Genomic DNA, 24,205 nt, shown 5'->3' on the forward strand with positions numbered 1-24,205 from the left:
AAAAATCTCTATAATGAGAACTACAAACCACTGCTGAGAGAAATTAGAGAGGATACAAGTAGATGGAAAGATATTCCATGCTCTTGGATTGGAAGAATCAACATAGTGAAAATGTCCATACTACCCAAAGTGATATACAAATTCAATGCAATCCCCATCAAAATTCCAAAGACATTTTTCTCAGAAATGGAAAAAACTATTCAGACATTTATATGGAACAATAAAAGACCACGAACAGCCAAAGCAATGCTCAGCAAAAAAAAATAAAGCTGGAGGCATAACACTACCTGACTTTAAGCTATACTACAAAGCTATAATAACCAAAACAGTATGGTACTGGCATAAAAACAGACACACTGACCAATGGAATAGAATAGAGAATCCAGAAATCAACCCACACACTTACTGCCATCTGATCTTTGACAAAGGCACCAAGCCTATTCACTGGGGAAGGGATTGCCTCTTCAGCAAGTGGTGCTGGGATAACTGGATATCGATATGCAGGAGAATGAAACTAGATCCATACCTCTCACCGTATACTAAAATCAACTCAAAATGGATTAAGGATTTAAATATACACCCTGAGACAATAAAACTTCTTAAAGAAAACATAGGAGAAACACTTCAGGAAATAGGACTGGGCACAGACTTCATGAATACGACCCCAAAAGCACGGGCAACCAAAGGAAAAATAAACAAATGGGATTATATCAAACTAAAAAGCTTCTGCACAGCAAAAGAAACAATTAAAAGAGTTAAAAGACAACCAACAGAGTGGGAGAAAATATTTGCAAAATATACATCTGACAAAGGATTAATATCCAGAATATATAAGGAACTCAAACAACTTTACAAGAAGAAAACAAGCAACCCAATTAAAAAATGGGCAAAAGAGCTAAGTAGGCATTTCTCTAAGGAAGATATCCAAATGGCCAACAGACATATGAAAAAATGCTCAACATCACTCAGCATCCGGGAAATGCAAATCAAAACCACATTGAGATACCATCTAACCCCAGTTAGGATGGCTAAAATCCAAAAGACTATGAACGATAAATGCTGGCGAGGCTGCGGAGAAAAAGGAACTCTCATACATTGTTGGTGGGACTGCAAAATGGTGCAGCCTCTATGGAAAATGGTATGGAGGTTCCTTAAACAATTGCAAATAGATCTACCATACGACCCAGCCATCCCACTGTTGGGAATATACCCAGAGGAATGGAAATCATCAAGTCGAAGGTATACCTGTTCCCCAATGTTCATCGCAGCACTCTTTACAATAGCCAAGAGTTGGAACCAGCCCAAATGCCCATCATCAGATGAGTGGATACGGAAAATGTGGTACATCTACACAATGGAATACTACTCAGCTATAAAAACGAATGAAATACTGCCATTTGCAACAACATGGATGGACCTTGAGAGAATTATATTAAGTGAAACAAGTCAGGCACAGAAAGAGAAATACCACATGTTCTCACTTATTGGAGGGAGCTAAAAATTAATATATAAATTCACACACACACATACACACACACACACACAAACCGGGGGGGGGGGGAAGAAGATATAACAACCACAATTTTTTGAAGTTGATACAACAAGCAAACAGAAAGGACATTGTTGGGGGGGAGGGGGGGAGGGAGAAGGGAGGGAGGTTTTGGTGATGGGGAGCAATAATCAGCTATAATGTATATCGACAAAATAAAATTTAAAATAAAATAAAATAAAATAAAATAAAAATAATAATAAAAAAAAATGTGTGAGTTTAAATTTCTAAATAGTTCATGTAGAAAGACAGAACTCAGATAAACGAGAGCTTTGGTAGTCCTCAATCTTGTGAATAGTGTAAATAAGTCCCGAGTCTAGAAAGTGTGAGAATATGTAATCTAGGAGTAACCAATTTCTTTCTTTGTTCTGAAGCTGCAGGAGTTACAAAAAGTGTCCTTCCCATCAGACGCAGGGCTCAGTTTGTCACCTGTGCAAGGATGGCTGAGCTTCCATTCTGGGGTGTGTATTGCATGATGGATGGGTCGTATGGGTTGAGTTGTGTTGCACAAGAAGATATGTTGAAGTCCTAACACCCTGTACCTCAGAATGTGACCTCATGTGGAAATAACATCATTGCAGATGTAGCAAGTCAGGGTGAAGCCTTTAGGTCGAGTCCTAATCCAACACCAGTGGTGTCCTCATAACAAGGGGAAATATGAAAACAGAGACACACACTCAGTGAGAATACTGTGCAAAGATGAAGGAAGAGATTGGGGTGACAGCAGAGATTGCCACAAGACGCTAAGGCAAAGGCCTGGAGCAGATTCTCCCTCACAGCCTCGAAGGGAACCACCTCTGCTGCCACGTTGGTGTCAGACTTCCTGCCTCAAGAGTTGATGTTTAGGACCACTGGTCTGTGGTACTTTGTGGGGGCAGCCCTAGAAACCAGGACATTGGGCCATTGTTTTGTAAGGCAGAAAGTGCTCTGCAGGAGTCAGGGTAATGCAGCAAGAGCCACCTTCTCTATGTTTCAGCCTCTGGTTGGGCCAGTTCCTGACATCCGAATGCCCTGTCACCCTGCTGCCTTCCCATTGTTTTTGTTTCTCTGTTTTCTTCCCTCTTTTATTTTTCCACCTTCTTGTCTGTCACATGTTTCTCTTGTACTTCTCTCATTCACAGGTTGGGGCTAGACCTTTGCTCATTGAGTTTTTCAGGAACTACTTTTTGGAAAGAAGAGTGGCCCTGAATTCATACCACAGAGCCCAGCTGCCTGATCAGAGCCACAGGGGCCCCACTACGGGACCTGTCTTCAGTACTCAGGAGGATTAATGCAGCAAATTCTTGTGTCAGCCCTGGGGGAGGTAGTGGTGCACTCCCCATTTAACAGATGCAGTGATTGAGGCACAAAGCAGTGGGGTTACCAAGCTAGGAAGGGGCAGGCTGACTCTAGAACTCATACTCCCAGCCACACTGAAAGCAAAAATTGTGGTGTTAGAGCATTTATCCATTAGGACTAGATTTGGCTGCATGAAACAGAAAACCCCCAGTAACGGGGTGAGAAATTATCCCAAATCCTGTGCACCCTCACTCGGCCTGCTGTAGTGCACCTTTTATTCCAGCCATGGAGTGCATGGCTCCATTGTATTATTTTGAATCTTAAATATGTCATCTGTTATGTTAATGTTTCCTTTCTGATCTGAAAAAGTTGATAGGAAAGTGGAAAGGCATTGGCAGCTCTTCATCCATGGACATCGTCAAGGAGGAGGAGCTCAGAGAGTTTAGAATAGTGGGCTGTGGGCACAGGGGTCCCTCCAGGTTATGCTTACATTGCTGCTCTGACTGTTCAGAGAGGGACAGGCAGATGGGTGGAGACAAAGAGAAAAATCAACTTAGGAGCTCAGGTGACAGGTGATAAAGGGCCTAATAGGTCCAAGATAGCTGTGTGCTTAAAAGTGGTTAAATATTAATTTAGGATCTTTCATACCAAAGGGCGATTAGAGCAAGGGAGAAGAAGGCAGTGTCTGTGAAAATCAGTGATTAGTTTAGGGAAAAGATCGAGGATCCCTGTGGTTTAGGTCATGTAAACTATTTATTATTGTTTTTACTTTAACTTCCTCCAGGATGGCCTGCCTTCTTGGTGCATTGCAGAGAATTTCTGCAGGGGTTTTCTTAGCCCTTTGGGGCATGGTTGTAGGTGACAAGCTGCTGGTGGTCCCTCAGGATGGAAGCCACTGGCTTAGTATGAAGGATATAGTTGAGCTCATCAGTGACAGGGGTCATGAAATTGTGGTGCTGGTGCCAGAAGTCAATTTGCTTTTGAAAGAATCCAGATACTACACAAGAAAAATCTACCCAGTGCCATATGACCAAGAAGAGCTGAAGAACCGTTTCCACTCCTTTGGAAACAGTCACTTTGCTGAGAGATCATTTCTGACTGCTAGTCAGACCGAGTATAGGAATATCATGATTGTTGGAGACATGTATTTCACCAACTGCCAGAGCCTCCTGAAGAACCATGCCACCCTGAATTTCCTCAAGGAGAACAAGTTCGATGCTCTTTTCACAGACCCGGCCTTACCCTGTGGTGTGATCCTGGCAGAGTACCTGGGCCTGCCCTCTGTGTACCTCTTCAGGGGCTTCCCGTGCTTGCTGGAGTACGCGTTCACCAGAAGCCCAAACCCCGTGTCCTATGTTCCCAGGTGCTACACAAAGTTCTCAGACCACATGACTTTTCCCCAACGTATGGCCAACTTCCTAGTTAGTTTGTTGGAGAACTATCTGTTTCATTGTCTGTATTCAAAGTATGAAGACCTGGCCTTGGATGTCCTCAAGAGAGGTGTGCACTTACCTACCTTATATCGGAAGGGCTCCGTGTGGCTGTTGAGATATGACTTTGTGTTCGAGTATCCCAGGCCCATCATGCCCAACATGGTCTTCATCGGAGGGACCAACTGCAGGAAGAGCAGAGACCTGTCTCAGGTTGGTGGAATTATTTCTTTTGCAGTGCCCTGTTTCTTCATAGGCAGACATTGTTCTTAGAGGCTCTGTCTTCCCTCACTCATTTAGTAAATGTCTGAAGATGCCCTCCTGACTTATGGGGATTAGGGCCTCGCATTACTCTGGAAAATAAACATCTGTGAGTGTATAAAAAATGGTTTAAAATTTATACCTTTTAAAAACTTCATACCACTCCCTCTGTCTTATTCGCCAGAACTTTCTTTTTTCATTGCATTTTTCATCAGAGAGAAAGCCTCACACAGCTCCGAAAGATCCTTACCAGCCTCTGTGACCCCTGTTGATTTCTCTGTGAATGAGTGGGACAGCTGGTAGCAGCTTCTGTGACACGGCAGGGGCGGGGAGGTGCATATTGGACTGGCTCCAGGAGCCCGGGCAGGCAATAGAAACTCCCAATGTCACAGCAGTTTAAATAAGAAGTTAAGAAGCAAAGGTTATTGATTGATTGATTTAGTAATTTATTATTGTTTGTTACAAGTTATTCATTCTTTTTGCAAAGAAACATTTGGCATAAGAGGATAAAATAACATTTTTGATACTGATAGAGTTTGGATGTGTTGTTCCCTCCAAAACTCATGTGGAAATTTGATCCCCAATGTGGCAGTGTTGGAAACTGATTGAGTCATGGGGGCAGATTTTAAAGCCTATGAATGGTTTAATGCTCTCCCTGGGGGAGGGGGGAGTAATGAGTGAGTTCTCGCTCTATTAGTTCCCAGGAGAGCTTGTTGTTTATAGGACCCTGGCACCTCCTCTCTCTCTCTCTCTCTTGCTTCCTCTCGCCATGTGATCTGCTTGTACCTGCTGGCTGCCTGCCACTTTCCTCCATGAGTAGAAGCAGCCTGAGGCCCACGCCAGATGCAGCTGTCCCAGAATTGTAGGCCAAATTAACCACTCTTCTTTATAAATTACCCAGTCTCGGATAATTCTGTTATAGCAACACAAAACAGACTAAAACAGATACCAACTATCCTATTTTTACAAGAAGAGTTGTATATGGTCATTGAAAAGCCAGACTACAGTTAGTGCATATTTTGAAATCTGTGAACCTGGATTTGAGAATCATCTGTATCTCAGCTGTAATCCCAACATGTCACCTTAGAGAAAATTATGTATTAGAATATGTAATTATCAACGTGCATTTTTAATTATTAGGAGTTAAAGTGACCAGAATCAAGTTTCTGTTGTCAAATAAATCAGACCATTTCAACACTATGGAAAAAAAGCGCACGTTGGAGGGATGGAAATGTTGTGTAAACAGACAGAGATGCTGATTGCACGACATTGTGAATGTACTTAATGCCACAGAATTGTTCACTTTAAAATGGTTAATTTTATGTTATGTGACTTCACCTAAATTGTATTTTTTAAAAAAGATCATAAAAAATAAAGCCCTGATTTGTAGTTTTAAAAAATATGCTACTCATTAGGGAAATACAAAAATCAGGCAATACATAAAGTAAACAGGACACGAATCGCCACTAAAACTTGGAAAACACACTTCACTTCAGAAATTTTCCATGAATTAGAGATTCCTCAGATTATTTATTAATTTGGGTTAATAAACACTGACATTCAATTTTGCTGATCGTGTTAAAAAGCATATTTATGGTTAACTATTGGCCCATCTGTAAAACAACTACTCATACATTTCCAACAACAACAAAAAAAAAAATGTGCAAAGCCTTTTGAAAACCAGAGCTTGGTTTATATTCCTGGCAGAATGATCTGATTCACAATCAAGGAAAATGCTCTTTCTCAGGGTCACCGCTGAGCTCCTAGCCACGCCCGAGGGGGAGAGTCCAGAGATGTCACTGCCACTTGCACCCATGTCAGTGTCACTGAGTGTGTCAGTGTCATGCCTCCTCTGCCCAGGGCCAGACTGAGCCACCTCAGAGGCTGCCCACTTGTTTGTGCCCACCTTGGCCCTTGGAGAAGCTCCTTGGCCTCCGGGCTGGTGGTTCCTGATGTGAGAACCTCAGAGGCTGGGCCATGTGGCAGCCCCAGATGTTCTAGGACCACATATCCCAGGCCTGCCCGAGCCTCCGCATCACCCCCTGTACTTTGTCATCTGTCCTCAACTTTTCTGCTTGTGCCAGATCTCTGCAGGTGCCTCTGTACCCTTTCTGTGTGCTTTAAATGCACCAATTGAAAGAAAATTTATAATGAGCCATTCAAATTATTGCTTTAGCATTCTTTTAGCTAAATAAAAATAAATTTACAGATGGATAACTGAGGTTCACTAACATTAGGTAGGATGAATTATTAAGCTAAATGTTAAACTTTATTTTGCTAGAGAGATATGTGAAATTTACCTATTGCAATTTTCTACCGATAGTAACTTACAAGCATGAGTTGACATCATTATAACATAAATGATTTGACAGATATTTTCTTGGCTTTAAAATGTTTTTTGATACATGCATAGAAACATAATGAGGATAAGAATAATCTGTTTTATTTGTGCAGTTCATAAGGCCTTTGTCCTTGTTAGTCACCTTAGATGTGAATATCAGTAGGGCCATTAAATTAAAGCTGGCCTAAAATGTTTTCAAAGTGCCACTGTTTCCAACTCAGGACAGCCTCAATTTTCTGAATTTTCTGGGTGACGATTATTTTCAGTTCTTTTTTCTGATGATATATGGAAGAAGTTACAACAGATAAGTAAAGGTAAAATGAGGAGTCAGCTGTCCAAGTTCATCCCACCTTGTTCCTGATTCTTTTCAAGTGTAAGTATTTGATGGCCAGGTGTTCGGCTACATAGTCATTTTCCACTACTATCAAAAAAAGCCAAACGTAATCTAAGTGCTACTCCTTCCAGGTTGTAAACGGTCAAATCCGCTACTCAGCTGATTCACTGTATTGTGTTTGAAAATGATGTATCGATTTGTGTAAGTTACCAGTAGGTCAAAAGTGAAGTTGAAACCTGTCTCCTGCCACAGTATTCACCATCTTTGGCAGGCTTTCTACCACACCTTGTGCTATTTCCCTCTAGTTCTTCTTTCTTGATTTGTTGAGGCCCCACACACTGTCTTGTTCTGTCTGGAGCTTAGCAAGCCACTTCTGTTTATACACAGAAGGTAGCCATTCTGAAGGTACTAGAGAATGTTGTTCAATAATTCTCATGGGCGTTTGAAGATGGCGGTGGCTGCAGCGGCTGGCGCGGAGTAGCTGAGATGGAAAAGGCGGCCACTGGGCCTCAGGCAGCTGGGAAACTTGTGGACCTTCCTCTTGCCATCTCTTAAGGGAGGACCACTGCTGGTGGCCGGTCGTGGGGTGTGACCGCCACTTTGCCCTCGGTAGGAGAGGCTGCCTCATTTACAGGCAACAGCTTTGAAGTGTGGAGCAGGAAAAGAACTGTTTCTTAGCTGCAAAAGCGAGTCTCGAAACAGGGAACATGGCGCCAGGGCTGCTGTGGATGCAGACAGGATCCCGGAGGCCGGGGCCGCGCTGAAGGCGGCCAGCTGCCCTATTCAGGATTCGAGGTTTCAGGCCTGCATTAAAGAAGATTCCTGGGAGCGCCGGAGCCGCACTGCGACTGAACAGCCTGAGGCGGCAGCGGCCGAGAACGGAGAAGGCAGCAAACCAGAGGCAGAGAGTGAGCGCCCGACCTGGCACAACCCTGTGAGTGACCCCTGGACCAGCCCTGTTTGGGGGGCTGACGCCCACCCGGCTCCCGCCTGCATCACCAGGCCATTCACCGCCCCGGTGCTGCCTCCATTTTCCCAGGTGCTGGCAGCCCCGCCCGGCTCGACCATCACTGAGTCTTCCCACTTGCTTGGCCCGGCCTGGGGCTTTCTGGAGCCTGTGGGCTGGCCTCCCCTCCCACTCCCTCCGCTGTTCTCTGGCGGGCTGGTGGCAGGGGGTGTCCCCGGCCAGTGTCGGGAGGGCAAGGAAGTACGGGCGGGCCGACTGTCACTCCACCACACCCTGGACTCCGGCCCCCAGTAAACTTTCTCTTACTGGGAGGCAGATACCATCTCTGCGGCCACCAGTTCGGAAAAAAGCCTAACCAATTTCTGGTTGGGAATAGTGTGGTAGGAGAGTTCCCAGCTCCGCTTGAACCTGCTGGAGAGCAGGCTGCAGGCGGGCGCTAGGCTCAGTTTATACCGGGGGGATACAAAGGTGAACAAGTCCCGAGAAAGATCTATACAGTGCTACAAAGGCACCCAGAGCCGACCGGTCGTCTGTGCCTAGCAGAAACCTGGTAGACTTCCTGGACGAGGCGGTGCCGAGCAGGGTCATGAAGGCCCAGCTGATAGACGAGGGTTGCAGAAGACACGTCCCAGCCCAGCACAGTGTGCACAGAGTGGGGAGACGTGTGGCCAGGGAGGCGGAGACTCGACAGAAACCACACACCCTGTGGGGTCGCCATTGCACGATCCAACAGCCTGGGCCAGAGCACAGGAACAGGGAGAAGTCCTGCACAGGAAGTGAAAGCTCAACAGCGATCACACACCCTGTGGTACGTGATCCACCAGCCCAGCAGAGTGGATCCAAGCTGATCAGAAAGGTGGATCCCCGGAGAAGCCCAAGACCCGAGGCAACCACACACACAAGGCACTAGAGGCCAACTGAGCAGTCACGGAGGTAGCCATACGAAATTGGCAACCACGGCAACATCCTAGTTAGTCATTAGTCTCAAACCGGTGGACTGTGAAACCCCCTGCCACAATGAATAAACATCAAAAAAAAGATACCAGAAATACAAAAAATCAAGAAACTACACCACCAAAAGTTAATAAATCTCAAACTCTAGATCCTATAGAACAAGAAGCCCTTGAAATGACTGACAAGGAATTTCGAGTGATAATTCTAAGGAAACTGAATGAGATACAAGAAAACACAGCTAGACATCATGAGGAAATGAGGAAAAGTATACAGGATCTGAAAGAGGAAATGTACAAAGAAATCAATGTCCTGAAAAAAAATGTAGCAGAACTTGCTGAAATGAAGAAGTTATTCAGCGAAATAAAAAACACAACGGAGAGTTTAACCAGCAGGCTTGTCGAAGTTGAAGAGAGAACCTCTGAACTTGAAGATGGGCTGTTTGAAATAACACAAGCAGACAAAAAGAAAGAAAAAAGAATCAAGGACATTGAAGAAAATCTGAGAGAGATATCAGACAACCTTAAGCGCTCAAATATCTGAGTCATGGGTATTCCAGAAGGGGAGGAAAATGGAGATTCCATTGAAAACATATTCAACAAAATGAATATGTTTTCAAAGTGGCAGAAAACTTCCCAGGTATAGGAAAAATCACAGATCTTCAGATCCAGGAAGCTCAACGATCTCGAAACGTATTTAACCCAAAAAGGCCTTCTCCAAGACATGTCATAGTCAAATTGGCAAACCTCAGAGACAAAGAGAGAATCTTAAAAGCTGCAAGAGAGAAGCATCAAATCACCTGTAAGGGAGCCCCAATCAGGCTAACATCAGACTTTTCATCACAAACCCTAAAAGCTAGAAAGGAATGGGATGATATTTTCAAAATACTAAAAGACAAAGATTGCCAGCCAAGAATACTCTACCCTGCAAGGCTATCCTTCCGAAATGAAGGGCAAATAGTATATTTCTCAGACAAACAAAAACTGCGAGAGTTCACTACCACACGACCACCCTTACAAGAAATCCTCAAGGGAGTACTGGGTTTGGTTCCTGAAAAATAACTACCACTACCATAAAAACCCAAGAAAAATCAATACCCACTAGTATAATAAAAATGGCATTCATGAAGAGAAAACAAGCTAACAAAAACGCTATCTACAACCTAAGGAACCAACAAACACAGAAACCAAACAGTAAATCAGAAAGCAAGGAACAAAAGACACCTAAGACAACCAAACAACCAATAAAATGCTAGGAATAAATCAACACCTTTCAATAACAACTCTTAATGTAAAAGGCTTAAATTCCCCAATCAAAAGACACAGACTGGCTGGCTGGATCAAAAAGGAGGACCCAACTATATGCCGCCTAGAAGAGACCCACCTCACCCATAAAGATTCACACAGACTAAGAGTGAAAGGATGGAAAAGATTTACCATGCAAACAGAAAAGAAAAACGAGCTGGAGTAGCTATTCTTATATCTGACAAAATAGACTTTAAACTAAAAACCATAAAAAGAGACAATGAGGGACACTACTTAATGATAAAAGGACTGATCCATCAAGAAGACATAACAATCATAAATATGTACGCACCCAATGTTGGAGCAGCCAGATTTATAAAACAAACTCTATTAGATCTAAAGAAGGAAATAGACACTAATACCATAATAGCAGGGGACCTGAACACCCCACTGTCAATATTAGACAGATCATCTAGGCAAAGAATCAGTAGAGAAATACAAGATCTAAACAAGACTCTTGACCAATTGGAATTGGCAGATATCTACAGAACATTCCACCCAACAACCTCAGAATATTGATTCTTCTCATCAGCACATGGATCATTCTCCAGGATAGATCACATATTAGGTCACAAATCAAGTCTCAATAAATTTTAAAAAATTGGAATTATCTCATGTATCTTCTCAGACCACAATGGATTAAAACTAGAAATTAATAACAAACGAAACTCTGGAAACTATACAAACACATGGAAATTAAACAGCATTCTACTTAATGACATATGGGTCCAAGAAGAAATCAAGCAGGAAATCAAAAAATTTATTAAAACTAATGAAAACAATGATACATCATACCAAAACCTGTGGGATACTGCAAAAGCAGTATTGAGGGGAAAATTTATTGCATTAAATGCTCACTTCAGAAGAATGGAAAGATGGCAAGTGAACAACCTAACACTTCACCTTAAAGAACTAGAAAAACAAGAACAATCCAATCCTAAAGTTAGCAGACGGAAAGAAATCATTAAGATCAGAGCAGAACTGAATGAAATTGAAAACCAAAAAACAATTCAAAAGATCAACGAATCAAAAAGTTGGTTTTTTGAAAAGATAAATAAAATTGACAAACCATTAGCATGGCTAACAAAAAAGAGAGAAGACTCAAATAACCAAAATTAGAAATGAAAAAGGTGATATTACAACTGATTCATCTGAAATACAAGGAATCATTTGAGACTACTATAAACAACTATACGCCAACAAATTTGAAAATCTGGAGGAAATGGATAAATTTCTGGACACACACAAGCTCCCAAAACTGAACCATAAAGATGTAGAAAATTTGAACAGACCAATAACAATAAAGGAGATTGAAGCTGTTATCAGAAGGCTCCCAACAAAGAAAAGCCCACGACCAGATGGAGTCACAGCAGAATTTTACCAAACATTCAAAGAGGAATTGACACCGATTCTTTACAAACTATTCCAAAAAATTGAAACGGACGCAAATCTCCCAAACTCATTCTACGAAGCAAACATCATCCTGATACCAAAACCAGGTAAAGATATAACCAAAAAAGAAAACTACAGGCCGATATCCTTGATGAATATAGATGCAAAAATCCTCACTAAAATACTAGCAAACAAAATACAGCAACACATACGTAAAATTATTCACCACAATCACGTGGGATTCATCCGAGGGATGCAAGGTTGGTTCAACATACGCAAATCAATAAATGTGATACACCATATTATAAACTCAAACACAAGGACCATATGATCATCTCTATAGATGCTGAAAAAGCATTTGATAAAGTTCAGCACTCATTCATGACAAAGGCCCTCTATAAGTTAGGTATAGACGGAAAGTATCTCAACATAATTAAAGCCATATATGCCAAACCCACTGCCAATATCATCCTGAATGGGGAAAAGCCGAAAGCTTTTCCTTTAAGAACAGGAACTAGACAAGGATGCCCACTCTCACCACTCCTATTCAACATAGTGTTTGAAGTACTAGCCAGAGCAATCAGAGAAGGGAAGGAAATAAAGGGCATCCAGATTGGAAAAGATGAAGTCAAACTGTCCCTCTTTGCAGATGACATGATCCTATATATCGAACAGCCCCAAACCTCTACAAAAAAACTGTTGGAATTGATAAATGATTTCAGCACAGTAGCAGGATACAAAATCAACACACAAAAATCAGTAGCATTTCTTTTCTCCAATAGTGGACATGCAGAATGAGAAATTAAGAAAGCCTGCCCATTTACAATAGCCACCAAAAAAATAAAATACTAAGGAATTGAGTTAACCAAGGAGGTGAAAAATCTCTATAATGAGAACTACAAACCACTGCTGAGAGAAATTAGAGAGGATACAAGAAGATGGAAAGATATCCCATGCTCTTGGATTGGAAGAATCAACATAGTGAAAATGTCCATACTACCCAAAGTGATATATACAAATTCAATGCAATCCCCATCAAAATTCCAAAGACATTTTTCTCAGAAATGGAAAAAACTATCCAGTCATTTATATGGAACAATAAAAGATCACGCATAGCCAAAGCAATGCTGAGCAAAAATATAAAGCTGGAGGCATAACACTACCTGACTTTAAGCTATACTACAAAGCTATAATAACTTAAACAGTATGGTACTGGCATAAAAACAGACACACTGACCAATGGAATAGAATAGAGAATCAAGAAATCAACCCACACACTTACTGCCATCTGATCTTTGACAAAGGCACCAAGCCTATTCACTGGGGAAGGGACTGCCTCTTCAGCAAATGGTGCTGGGATAACTGGATATCCATATGCAGGAGAATGAAACTAGATCCATACCTCTCATCGTATACTAAAATCAACTCAAAATGGATTAAGGATTTAAATATACACCCTGAGACAATAAAACTTCTTAAAGAAAACATAGGAGAAACACTTCAGGAAATAGGACTGGGCACAAACTTCATGAATACGACCCCAAAAGCACGGGCAATCAAAGGAAAAATAAACAAATGGGATTATATCAAACTACAAAGCTTCTGCACAGCAAAAGAAACAATTAATAGAGTTAAAAGACAACCAACAGAGTGGGAGAAAATATTTGCAAAATATACATCTGACAAAGGATTAATATCCAGAATATATAAGGAACTCAAACAACTTTACAAGAAGAAAACAAGCAACCCAATTAAAAAATGGGCAAAAGAGTTAAGTAGGCATTTCTCTAAGGAAGATATCCAAATGGCCAACAGACATATGAAAAAATGCTCAACATCACTCAGCATCCGGGAAATGCAAATCAAAACCACACTGAGATACCATCTAACCCCAGTTAGGATGGCTAAAATCCAAAAGGCTCTGAACGATAAATGCTGGCGAGGTTGCGGAGAAAAAGGAACTCTCATACATTGTTGGTGGGACTGCAAAATGGTGCAGCCTCTATGGAAAATGGTATGGAGGTTCCTCAAACAATTGCAGATAGGTCTACCATACGACCCAGCTATCCCACTGTTGGGAATATACCCAGAGGAATGGAAATCATCAAGTCGAAGGTATACCTGTTCCCCAATGTTCATCGCAGCACTCTTTACAATAGCCAAGAGCTGGAACCAGCCCAAATGTCCATCATCAGATGAGTGGATACGGAAAATGTGGTACATCTGCAAAATGGAATACTACTCAGCTATAAAAACGAATGAAATACTGCCATTTGCAACAACATGGATGGACCTTGAGAGAATTATATTAAGTGAAACAAGTCAGGCACAGAAAGAGAAATACCACATGTTCTCACTTATTGGTGGGAGCTAAAAATTAATATATAAATTCACACACACACACACAAAAGCGGGGGGGGGGAAGAAGATATAACAACCACAATTACTTGAAGATGATACGACAAGCAAACAGAAAGGACATTGTTGGGGGGGAGGGGGGCAGGGAGAAGGGAGGGAGGTTTTGGTGATGGGGAGCAATAATCAGCCAAAATGTATATCGACAAAATAAAATTTAAAGAAAAAAAAAAAATTCTCATGGAAGCCAGATCCCTAGTAATAGACTGTGACCTTAAGGTCTGACTACTGACACAAATGGTTTTCCTTGCTCAGTTTCAAGGAAAGTCATACCTTCCAAATCTTTTCTCCACTTAGTAAACTAGACATCTGTTTCTGTCAAAAGCTGTTTTCAAAGATCCATTCCAAGAAGGCACCTGTTGAAAGAACATCTACTTTTTAAAGAACAAATTAGTAATAAATCCAGATTTACTTTCCTTAAAATACTCTTTACACAAATACTCTCCTCCCTGCAAAAGACAAAAACATGTAATTCTTATATGTCATCAAAACGTTAAATGAGTATGAACTAAAGATACTTTCTAGGTGAAATTCACTGTTGATGAGAGTACCAAAATGTATTTTAAATTTAGTAAATAATTCAGCCACACCTTGGAACACTGAAAGCAAGTTTACCCCAAGACTCAGCAAACCCATTTCAGGTAAATACCTCAGAGAGACGGAAATATGTGCACAGGAGACCCTTACAAGGAACATCGATTGTTTCAGAGCTGTGTATACATCTGTTTCCACTTGCATCACCAATAAGTCAGATGAACCAACGAGCTGTTTCCTAACATTTATAGTGCATTCTTTAAAAAGTTCAACATTCTGGTGAGTCATCAAATCATTGAGAAGCTATTCAAGGCACCTTTTCTTTACAAAATTGAGTCCATAGGTCCTTGCTGATGTGTAATAGCCACATGCAGTTTTTACATTAATTGTCTCCTTGACTGTCTCACCATGCTGCTGCATTAAGCCATCCAACTGCAGCATGCACGCTGCTGCCAAAATGGCAATAACTCAACTGGGCTTTATTAAGACGTCCTCTCCATGCAGTGACCCAAATGCAACCTTTAGTGCTTCTATATCAATATTCTGTTCGGAATTCTCCAGTTCAATAATATGCATGCTGGATTCTTTCTAAGAACCACTGCACATACCGGAAAAGTAGCCATACTGACATAAAGATATTTTGTGTAAGCTCCACTAGAGCACAAATCTTTTTATTTATTTATTTATTTCCAATATTCATGAGATACAAAGCTGATTGTCCCCCCTCCTGTCCATGATGTGGGGGCCCGGTTCATATTGGGGACATACCCATTACCAGAAATTGCTTTTGTACCCTTTGTCGCCTTCCAATATTCCCCCAACCTCCCTTCCCCTCCCCCTCTCTTCCTCAACTTCAATTTGTAGCCCTAGGAGTGTTCCTTCCCTCTGTTGGATCATGGCATGACTGTGGTCATTCTTTCCTGCCTTCCCTTCTCTCTTAGCTCCCACATATGAGTGAGCACATGAGGTATTTATCCCTCTGGTGCTTTGATTGTTTCACTCAACGTAAGTTTCTCCAGGTTCACCCATGTTGTTGCAAATGGGAATATTTCATTCTTTTTTATGGCAGAGTAGTATTCCATAGTGTATATATACCACAGTTTCCTTATCCAATCATCTGTTGATGGACATTTAGGTTGGTTCCATATCTTGGCTATTGTAAACAGAGCTGCAATAAACATGGGAGTGCAGGCATCTCTTCAACATGATGATTTCCATTCCTCTGGATATATACCCAGAAAAGGGACTGCTGGATCATATGGAAGATCTATCTGTAGTTGTTTGAGAAACCTCCAAATTGTTTTCCAAAGTGGTTGTACTAATTTACATTCCCACCAACAGTGCAGTAGTGTTCCCTTTTCTCCACACCCTCAGCAGCATTTGTTATTCACCATCTTTTTGATCATAGCCAGTCTAACTGGAGTGTGGTGGTATCCCAATGTGGTTTTAATTTGCATTTCCCTGATGACTAGTGATGTTGAGTATTTTTTCACGTATCTGTTGGCCATTTGTATGTCTTCCTTTGAGAAATGTCTATTCAGCTCCTTTGCCCATTTTTTAATTGGGTGATTTATTTTTTTACTGTATAATTGCTTGAGTTCTATGTACATTCTGGATATTAGTCCCTTGTCAGATGCATAGTTGGCAATTTTTTTCCCACTCTGTAGGTTGTCTTTTCACTCTGTTGATTGTTTCTTTTGCTGTGCAGAAACTTTTTATTTTGATATAGTCCCATTTGTTTATTTTTTCTTTTGCTGCTGTGCTTTTGGGCTCATGGTCATAAAGCCTGTGTCCTGACCTAACTGCTGAAGTGTTTCACCTATATTTTCTCTTAGTAATTTTACAGTTTTGGGTCTTATACCTACGTCTTTAATCCATTTTGAGTTGATTTTAGGGTACGGTGAGAGATGCATGTCTAGCTTCATTCTTCTGCATATGGATATCCAGATTTCCCAGCACCACTTGTTGAAGAGGCAATCTTTTCCCCAATGTAGATTTTTGTTGCCTTTGTCTGTTATCAGATGGCTATAAGCCTGAGGAGTAACATCTGGGATCTCTATTCTACTCCACTGGTCTGAATGTCTATTTTCATACCAGTACCATGCTGTTTTGGTTACAACAGCTTTGCAGTATAATTTGAAGTCAGGCAGAGTTATGCCTCTGGCTTTGTTTGTTTTTTTTTTTTTGCTCAGTATTGCTTTGGCTATTCGGGGTCTTTTGTTTTTCCATATGAAAGGTAAAATTGTTTTCCCATGTGTGTGAAGAATGTTATTGGTATTTTGATGGGGATTGCATTGAATCTGTAAATTGCTTTGTGTAGCATAGACATTTTCACAATGTTGATTCTTTCAATCCAAGGGCATGGAATATCTTTCCATCTTTTTGTGTTTTCTTTAATTTCTTTCAGAAGTGGTTTGTAATTCTCATTGTAGAGGTCTTTAACCTCTTTGGCTAAATGGATCCCTAGGTATTGTAATTTTTTGGTGACAATTGTAAATGGGCTTACTTTCTTTATTTCTCTTTCTGTTAATTCATTATGTGAGTATATAAATGCTACTGATTTCTGGGCATTCATTTTGTATCCTGCAATGTTGCTGAAGTTATTAACCAGCTCTAGGAGTTTTTTGATAGAGTCTTTAGGTTTTTCTATATATAGTTTCATGTCATCTGCAAATAGGGAAAGTTTCACTTCATCTTCTCCAATCTGGATTCCCTTTATTTCTTTCTCTTGCCTGATTGCTCTAGCTAGTACCTCCAGCACTATGTTGAATAGAAGTGGTGAGAGTGGACATCTTGTCTTGTTCCTGTCCTTAAGGGGAAGGCCTTCAATTTTTCCCCATTCGGAGTAATACTGGTGGTGGGCTTGTCATAAATGGCTTTTATTGTGTTAAGATATTTTCCTTCTATACCTAATTTGTTGAGAGTCTTTATCATGAAGGAATGTTGAATTTTGTCAAATGCTTTTTCAGCATCTATTGAGAAAATCATATGGTCTTTGTTCTTGAGCTTGTTGATGTGATGTATCACATTTATTGACTTTTGTATGTTGAACTATCCTTGCATCCCTGGGATGAATCTCACTTGATCATAGTGTATAATTTTTTAAATATGTTGCTGTATTCTAATTGCTAATATTTTGTTGAGGATTTTAGCATCTAGGTTCATCAAGGATATTGGCCTATAATTTTCTTTTTTTGTTGTGTCTTTATCTGGTTTTGGTATCAGAGTTATGTTGGCCTCCTATAATGAGTTTGGGAGAGTAGAGTCTGTTTCAATTGTTTGGAACAGTTTCATGAGAATTGGTATTAACTCCTCTTTAAAAGTTTGATAGAATTCAAGTGTAAAGCCATCCAGACCCAGACTTTTTTTGTTGTTGGAAGATTGCTAATTACCGCTTCAATCTCCTTGCTTCTTATTAGTCTGTTCAGGTTTTCTATCTCTTCTTGGTTCAGTCTTGGTAATTTATATGTGTCTAGAAACTTATCCATATCTTCCAGATTTTCAAATTTGTTGTCATACAGTTGTTTATAATAGTCTCTAATGATTCTTTGTATTTCTGTGGTGTCAATTGTAATGTCTCCCTTTTCATTTCTGATTTTTCTTATTTGGGTCTTCTCTCTTCTTTTTTTTTGTTAATCTAGCTAATGGTGTGTCTGTTTTGTTTATCTTTTTGAAAAACCAACTTTTAGCTTTGTTAATCTTTTCTATTGTTTTTTGGGTCTCTATTTCATTTAGTTCTGCTCTAATCTTAATTATTTTTTTCCATCTACTGCCTTTAGGTTTGGATTGTTGTTGTTTCTCAAGTTCTTTGAGGCATAGCGTTAAGTCGTTTATTTTGAATCTTTCCATTTTTTGATATAAGCATTTACTGCAATAAATTTGCCTCTTAGTACTGCTTTTGCAGTATCCCACAAGTTTTGGTATGATGTATCTTTATTTTCATTAGTTTCTAGAAATTTTTCAATTTCCTGTTTAATTTCTTCTTGGACCCATAGGTCATTTAGGAGCCTATTATTTATTTTCCATGTATTTGTATAGCTTCCAGTGATTTGCTTATCATTTATCTCCAGTTTTAGTCCATTGTGGTCTGAAAAGATTATTGGAATGATCTCAGTTTTTTAAAATTTGCTGAGACTCGATTTGTGACCTAATATGTGGTCTATCCTGGAGAATGTACCATGAGCTGATGAGAAGAAAGTGTATTCCTTAGCTGTTGGGTGAAATGTTCTGTATATATCTGCCAGTTGGTCTAGGGTGTAGATTAAATCCTGTGTCTCTTTGTTGACTTGTTTCCTGGAAGTCCTGTCCCATACTGAGAGAGGGGTGTTCAGATCACCTACTATTAATGTATTAGGACCTGTCTCCTTCTTTAGGTCCAAGAGTGTTTGCTTGATATATCTGGGTGCTCCGGTATTGGGTGCATAGATGTTTATAATTGTTATGTCTTCTAGCTGGATAGTTCCCTTTATCATTATATAATGGCCTTCTTTGTTTTTTAATGTTTTTTGGTTTAAAGTCTGTTTTGTCCGATATAAGAATAGCTACTCCTGGTCATTTTTGGTTTCCATTTGCATAGTATATCTTTTTCCATCCCTTCACTTTTAGTCTATGAGTGTCTTTACAGGTGAGGTTGGTCTCTTGAAGACAGCACATACTTGGGTCTATCTTTTTAATCCAGTCAGTTAGTCTGTGTCTTTTGAATGGGGAGTTTAGTCCATTCACATTCAGAGGAGTTATTGAGAAGTGTTGTTTAATTCCTGTCATTTAATTGCTACTTAGGTGGTTTAAATATATTTTGATCATTATTTCCCCTTTTATTTCCTCTTCTTCCATTTGAGTTGGGGATTTAAGGTGGAATGGTTTAGCTTCTTTTTCTTTCTTGCTGGCATTTTTGTTTTAACTGTGGGTTTTGCTCTTTCTTGTGTATTTGTGATGATGGTCACCATTATTCAGAATCCAGATGAATGACTTCCTTGAGAATTTCTTGCAGGGCTGGTCGTGTGGTGGTGAACTCCCACAACTTTTTTTTGTCTGGGAATTACACTATTTCTCCCTCATTTCTGAAGGAGAGCCTTGCTGGGTAAAGAATTCTTGGCTGGCAGTTTTTTTCTTCTAGTATTTTGAATATCATTCCACTTTCTTCTGGCCTGTAGATTTCAGTTGGGAAGTCTGCTGTTAGTTTGATGGGGGTTCCCCTATAAGTGACCTGATGCTTTTCTCGTGCTGCTTGTAGAATTCTCTCTTTGTCTTTGAGCTTTGCGAATTTAACTACTATATGTCTTGGGGAGACTCTTTTTGGGTTGAATCTGTTTTGGGACCTTTGAGCTTCCTGGATCTGAAGGTCTGTATCTCGCCCTACACCTGGGAAGTTTTCTGTTACTATTTCCTTGAGTAGGTTTTTGATGCCTTTTCCCTTCTCCTGCCCTTCAGGAATACCCATGATTTGGATGTTAGAGTGCTTGAGATTGTCTGCTATCTCTCTTAGGTTTTCCTCATTATTTTAAATTCTTTTTTCCTTTTTTTTGTCTGCCTGACTTATTTCAAAAAGGCCATCTTCAAGCTCTGAAATTCTTTCTTCTGCTTGCTCTACCTTGCTGCTCAAGCTCTTAGTCATGCTTTTTATTTCATTGAGTGAGTCTTTCATTTCTAGAAGTTCTGCTACACTCTTTTTTATGGTATTGATCTCTTTGTAGATGTCCTCCTTCATATTCTGGATGTTTTTTCTTGTTTCATTGTGTTCTCTAATTGAGTCTTCCTTTATTTCATCAAGTTTTCTTAAGACCATTACTCAAAATTCTTTTTCGGACATTTCAAGGATTCCCTTTTCCATGGAGTCTGACTTTGGGGCATTACTGTATCCTTTCAGTGGTGTCATTTCTTCTTTATTGTTTGTACTTCTAGTGTTTTTTCACTGATGCTTGGTCATTTGGTAGGGGGTTTGCTTCATCTATTACACTGAGGTTGGCTGTGGAGTGGCCTTGGGTGCTACTGCGGGGAGTGAACTGTCTTACTTGACAGTAGGTGTGGTGGTGGTTATGTTAAACCAACTTGGTTCCCATTCTAGACTCTGTGGTCATAGAATGAGCCACAAACATGTGGAGTTCTGCTGGGCCAAACTTGGTGGGTCAGATCTGTAGGCTGGTGCTCCCCGCTGAGTCTGAGATGAGATGAGGAGCCACGTGGAGCCACGCAGTTCCGCTGGCTGGCTGGCAGGTACCAGCAGGCTCATCTGCATGGTGCTAGTTCGGGGCAGTGGGTCAGGGCCTGGAGCTCACCCCCTGCCTGGGTCCAAGGTGGTGGGGTGGGGGGAGCACAAATCTTAATGTCACTATTTTCACCATTCAAAATATGTTTGGACTTCCAGTCAAGATGGTAGAATAGGCAGTCCACAGCGTCACTCTCTGTCACAAATCAACCAATTTACAACTATTAAAAAGCAATAACAGCCATGCTGGAGTCACTAGAGGTTAGGGGAAGAGGAGGAGAGATCTACAGAGTGTATGAAGGTGGGAGAAGCCATGATGAGAGAAAGAAAAAACTGCTCCAACGGTTTTGAGCCCCGGCTGCATCCAGGCTGGATCTGCTGAGCTCATGGGGCAGGAGTTGGCAGAAGCCATAGCTGTGTCCTTCGGATGAAGTTGCTTGGAGGCAGCAGGGGAGAAGAGGGCCTTGGTGTCCCACAGGCCAACAAGAGCACTAATAGGGTTCCTGTGGACCCACACAGGAAGGAGGAGCCACAACAACTGAAAAAAAGGAGCCATTCAGGGGCTGGTGAGTCATCACAAGGGACTGGCACATGGCCCATCTCATGGGAAAGTGCTTGGAGTGTGGGTGGTTGGGGAGACGGGCCCCTGAGGGGAACACTGGGGCACAGCAAGGACAGCTGATCTGCCCCCAATCAGCGTAGGATCACACAGAAGAGACTGGTCAGGAATATAGAATTGCATGGGGTGCAGTTTGATGAAAAGACTCAGACCCAGATCAGAGTTTCTATACAACCCAGGTGCACTGGATCTCACAAGAGCTGGAAATACCTTAAAGTCAACCATTAAAACCTGAGCTGCACAAAAAGCCTTCCCTAGGGAATAAGCAGCACAGCAGCAATTTAGCTCAACCACAGAGCTCAAGTACTGGTCCTCACAGGAAGTTCCCCCATTTTAGAAGTAAGCAAAGGCCAACAAATTAGTTTCAGCACAGAGTTTAACTTGTGGGAACAGCAAATAATCCGACACAGAACTAAAAGAAAAACAAAGTACCCACAACCAGAAACAAAGTTTGATAAGGTCTCATATGACACCTACAAGGACCGGAAGTCTCCTGGGGTACCAAGCCAGAAAGGGGGGAGGGCTAGGGCCTCAGCCATGTCACCTGACACCCACAACCAATCCCCAGGGTGGGGGCCTCGGGCCTTGGCCATACACCCCCAACCTATGCAACTAACCCAGTGACGACCACGGAGCTGCCTCAGGAAGTGCGCCGGATTCTCCTGAGCAGGGTTGGTGGGGGAACGAGGGCCTTGGCCATGCCCCCACAGTGTGTGCAACCAGCCCAGCAAAGACCACTGAACCACAGCAAGAAGGGCCCAGGGTTCCCAAGCTGGGGTGGTGGGGAGTGAGGGCTTTTGCCACACACCCCTTACATCTGCACCCAGCCTGGCAATGACCAAGTCACTACCTGGAAACCTCCTGGTCTCACCTGTGAGAATGAAGGGGGTGCCACAGGCCTCAATCACACCCCTCCTCCTTCTTCCTTCTTCCGTTTCATTTCTTTCCCTTTTCCCCTGTCCCTCCCTACTGCTTCACAACATCATAGAATGCAAAAAAATAATAATATTAATTTTTTTTTTTGTCTTTTTCGTGACCGGTAAGGGGATCACAACCCTTGGCTTGGTGTCATCCGCACCGCGCTCAGCCAGTGAGCACACTGGCCATTCCGATACAGGATCCGAACCTGCAGCGGGAGCATTGCTGCGCTCCCAGAGCCGCATTCTCCTGAGTGCGCCATGGGGTCGGCCCGATAATATTAATTTTTTTAAAAAGTAAAAAATAAAAAGAACAAAACAAAAAAACCCACAAAAACCAAAATATGTTTGTATGTTCTTTTTAATTTTTTCTTTTGAGGGGTGTTGAGCAGCTGTTGCTGCTGCTCCTCTTCCTCCTCATCCTTGTCCATCTCTGAGTTGGGGGGACAGTAGCAGAAGGCCCCACTGATCCACTTGTGGCTGCCTGGGCAGTAACAGAAACCATGGCTGGCCGTATTGCTACCAGCCTCAGGCCTCCATGCTGAGTCCCCAGGCCTAGAACCCAGCTCCTGCTGGCTCAGGCTCGCTCTGGTGGTGCAGCACTGGGCTGCTCAGTGAGCCCATGGTCCACGGCTCCTGGTAATTCAGTGAAAGCACCTCAGGGAGCCCAGAGGAGAGAGTCTCCCACCAAGGCCTGGCCACCATTGGCCTCCCTGCAGCCCATCTTCTCAACCCTCCTTTCACTTTTTGGATGTCCATTTTATCTAAGTTGTCTAATTTGTTGGTGTAGAAATATTCCAGAGAATGCCTTTATAAAGCTTTTAATTCTGTAAGGTTGCTAGTAATGTTCCCTCTTTCAATCCTGATTTTAGTAATTTGATTCTTCTCTTTTTTTTTCTTTGTCAACCTACATGAAGGTTTGTTAATTTTTTGGATATTTTCAATGACCAACTTTGGTTTGTTGCTCTTCTCTTTTGTTTTTCTATTCTCCATCATTAATTTTCTGTCTACTCCTTATTCTTTCCTTCGGTCTGCTAGCTTTGTGTTTAGTTTTCTTTGCTTCCTGGCACATTGATACTTTCATCATTACACAATGGTCCTCTTTATCTCTCCCAATATATTTTTGTTTTAAATTCTATTTTATCTGGTATTAGGATAGCCACTGAGACTTTTTTATGGTCGCTGTTTCATGATATATCTTATTTCTATCATTTTTACTTTGCAAAATGTATTTTTCGAATCTAAATTTTTGTATATTTTAATCTCAAGTGTGTCTTGTGTAGACAGGAGACAGTTGGATCTTGCTTTTAATCCAGTCTTTTAATTGGGTTTTTTAATCCATTTATATTTAATGTTATTATTGATATGGATAAAATTCTCTATCATTTTACTTATTATGTTCTGTATCTCTCAGGTCTTCTTTTTGTTCCTCTGTTCCTCCTTTACTGCTTTCTTTTCCATGAAGTGACTATTTTCTAGTGCAACATTTTCATTCCTTTCATAATACATCCACTATTTTCAAAAGTTATTTTCTCAGTGGTTGTTCTAGGCCTTTCCATATACATTTTAATTTACTACTATCTAATTCAGATTTATACTAACTTAATTCCAGTTCAATTCAGAAACATTACTTCTGTTTAGTTCTATTTCTTTCCCCTGCTTTTTGTGATACTATTGCTATACATGCTGCATCAATACATGTTACAAA

At 41.2% G+C, this 24,205-nt stretch overlaps 1 protein-coding gene and 1 pseudogene across 1 annotated transcript; one reads left to right on the top strand and one right to left on the bottom strand.

The window, feature by feature from the left end:
• The first annotated feature begins 3,612 nt into the window (after positions 1-3,612).
• On the top strand, positions 3,613-4,530 carry LOC134369974 (UDP-glucuronosyltransferase 1-6-like). The gene has a single exon (XM_063086856.1). It carries the CDS (start codon positions 3,613-3,615, stop codon positions 4,528-4,530), a length of 918 nt encoding a protein of 305 aa, XP_062942926.1.
• A 2,557-nt stretch (positions 4,531-7,087) lies between these two features.
• On the bottom strand, positions 7,088-23,121 carry LOC134369980 (germ cell-less protein-like 1; annotated as a pseudogene).
• Between the last annotated feature and the right edge of the window lie 1,084 nt (positions 23,122-24,205).

This window comes from Cynocephalus volans, chromosome 1, assembly GCF_027409185.1.
Source record: "Cynocephalus volans isolate mCynVol1 chromosome 1, mCynVol1.pri, whole genome shotgun sequence".
NCBI lineage: Eukaryota > Metazoa > Chordata > Mammalia > Dermoptera > Cynocephalidae > Cynocephalus > Cynocephalus volans.

What these genes read in the sequence shown, in the direction of transcription:
- LOC134369974 (XM_063086856.1), top strand. Translation starts at nt 3,613, where the DNA reads ATGGCCTGCCTTCTTGGTGCATTGCAGAGAATTTCTGCAGGGGTTTTC.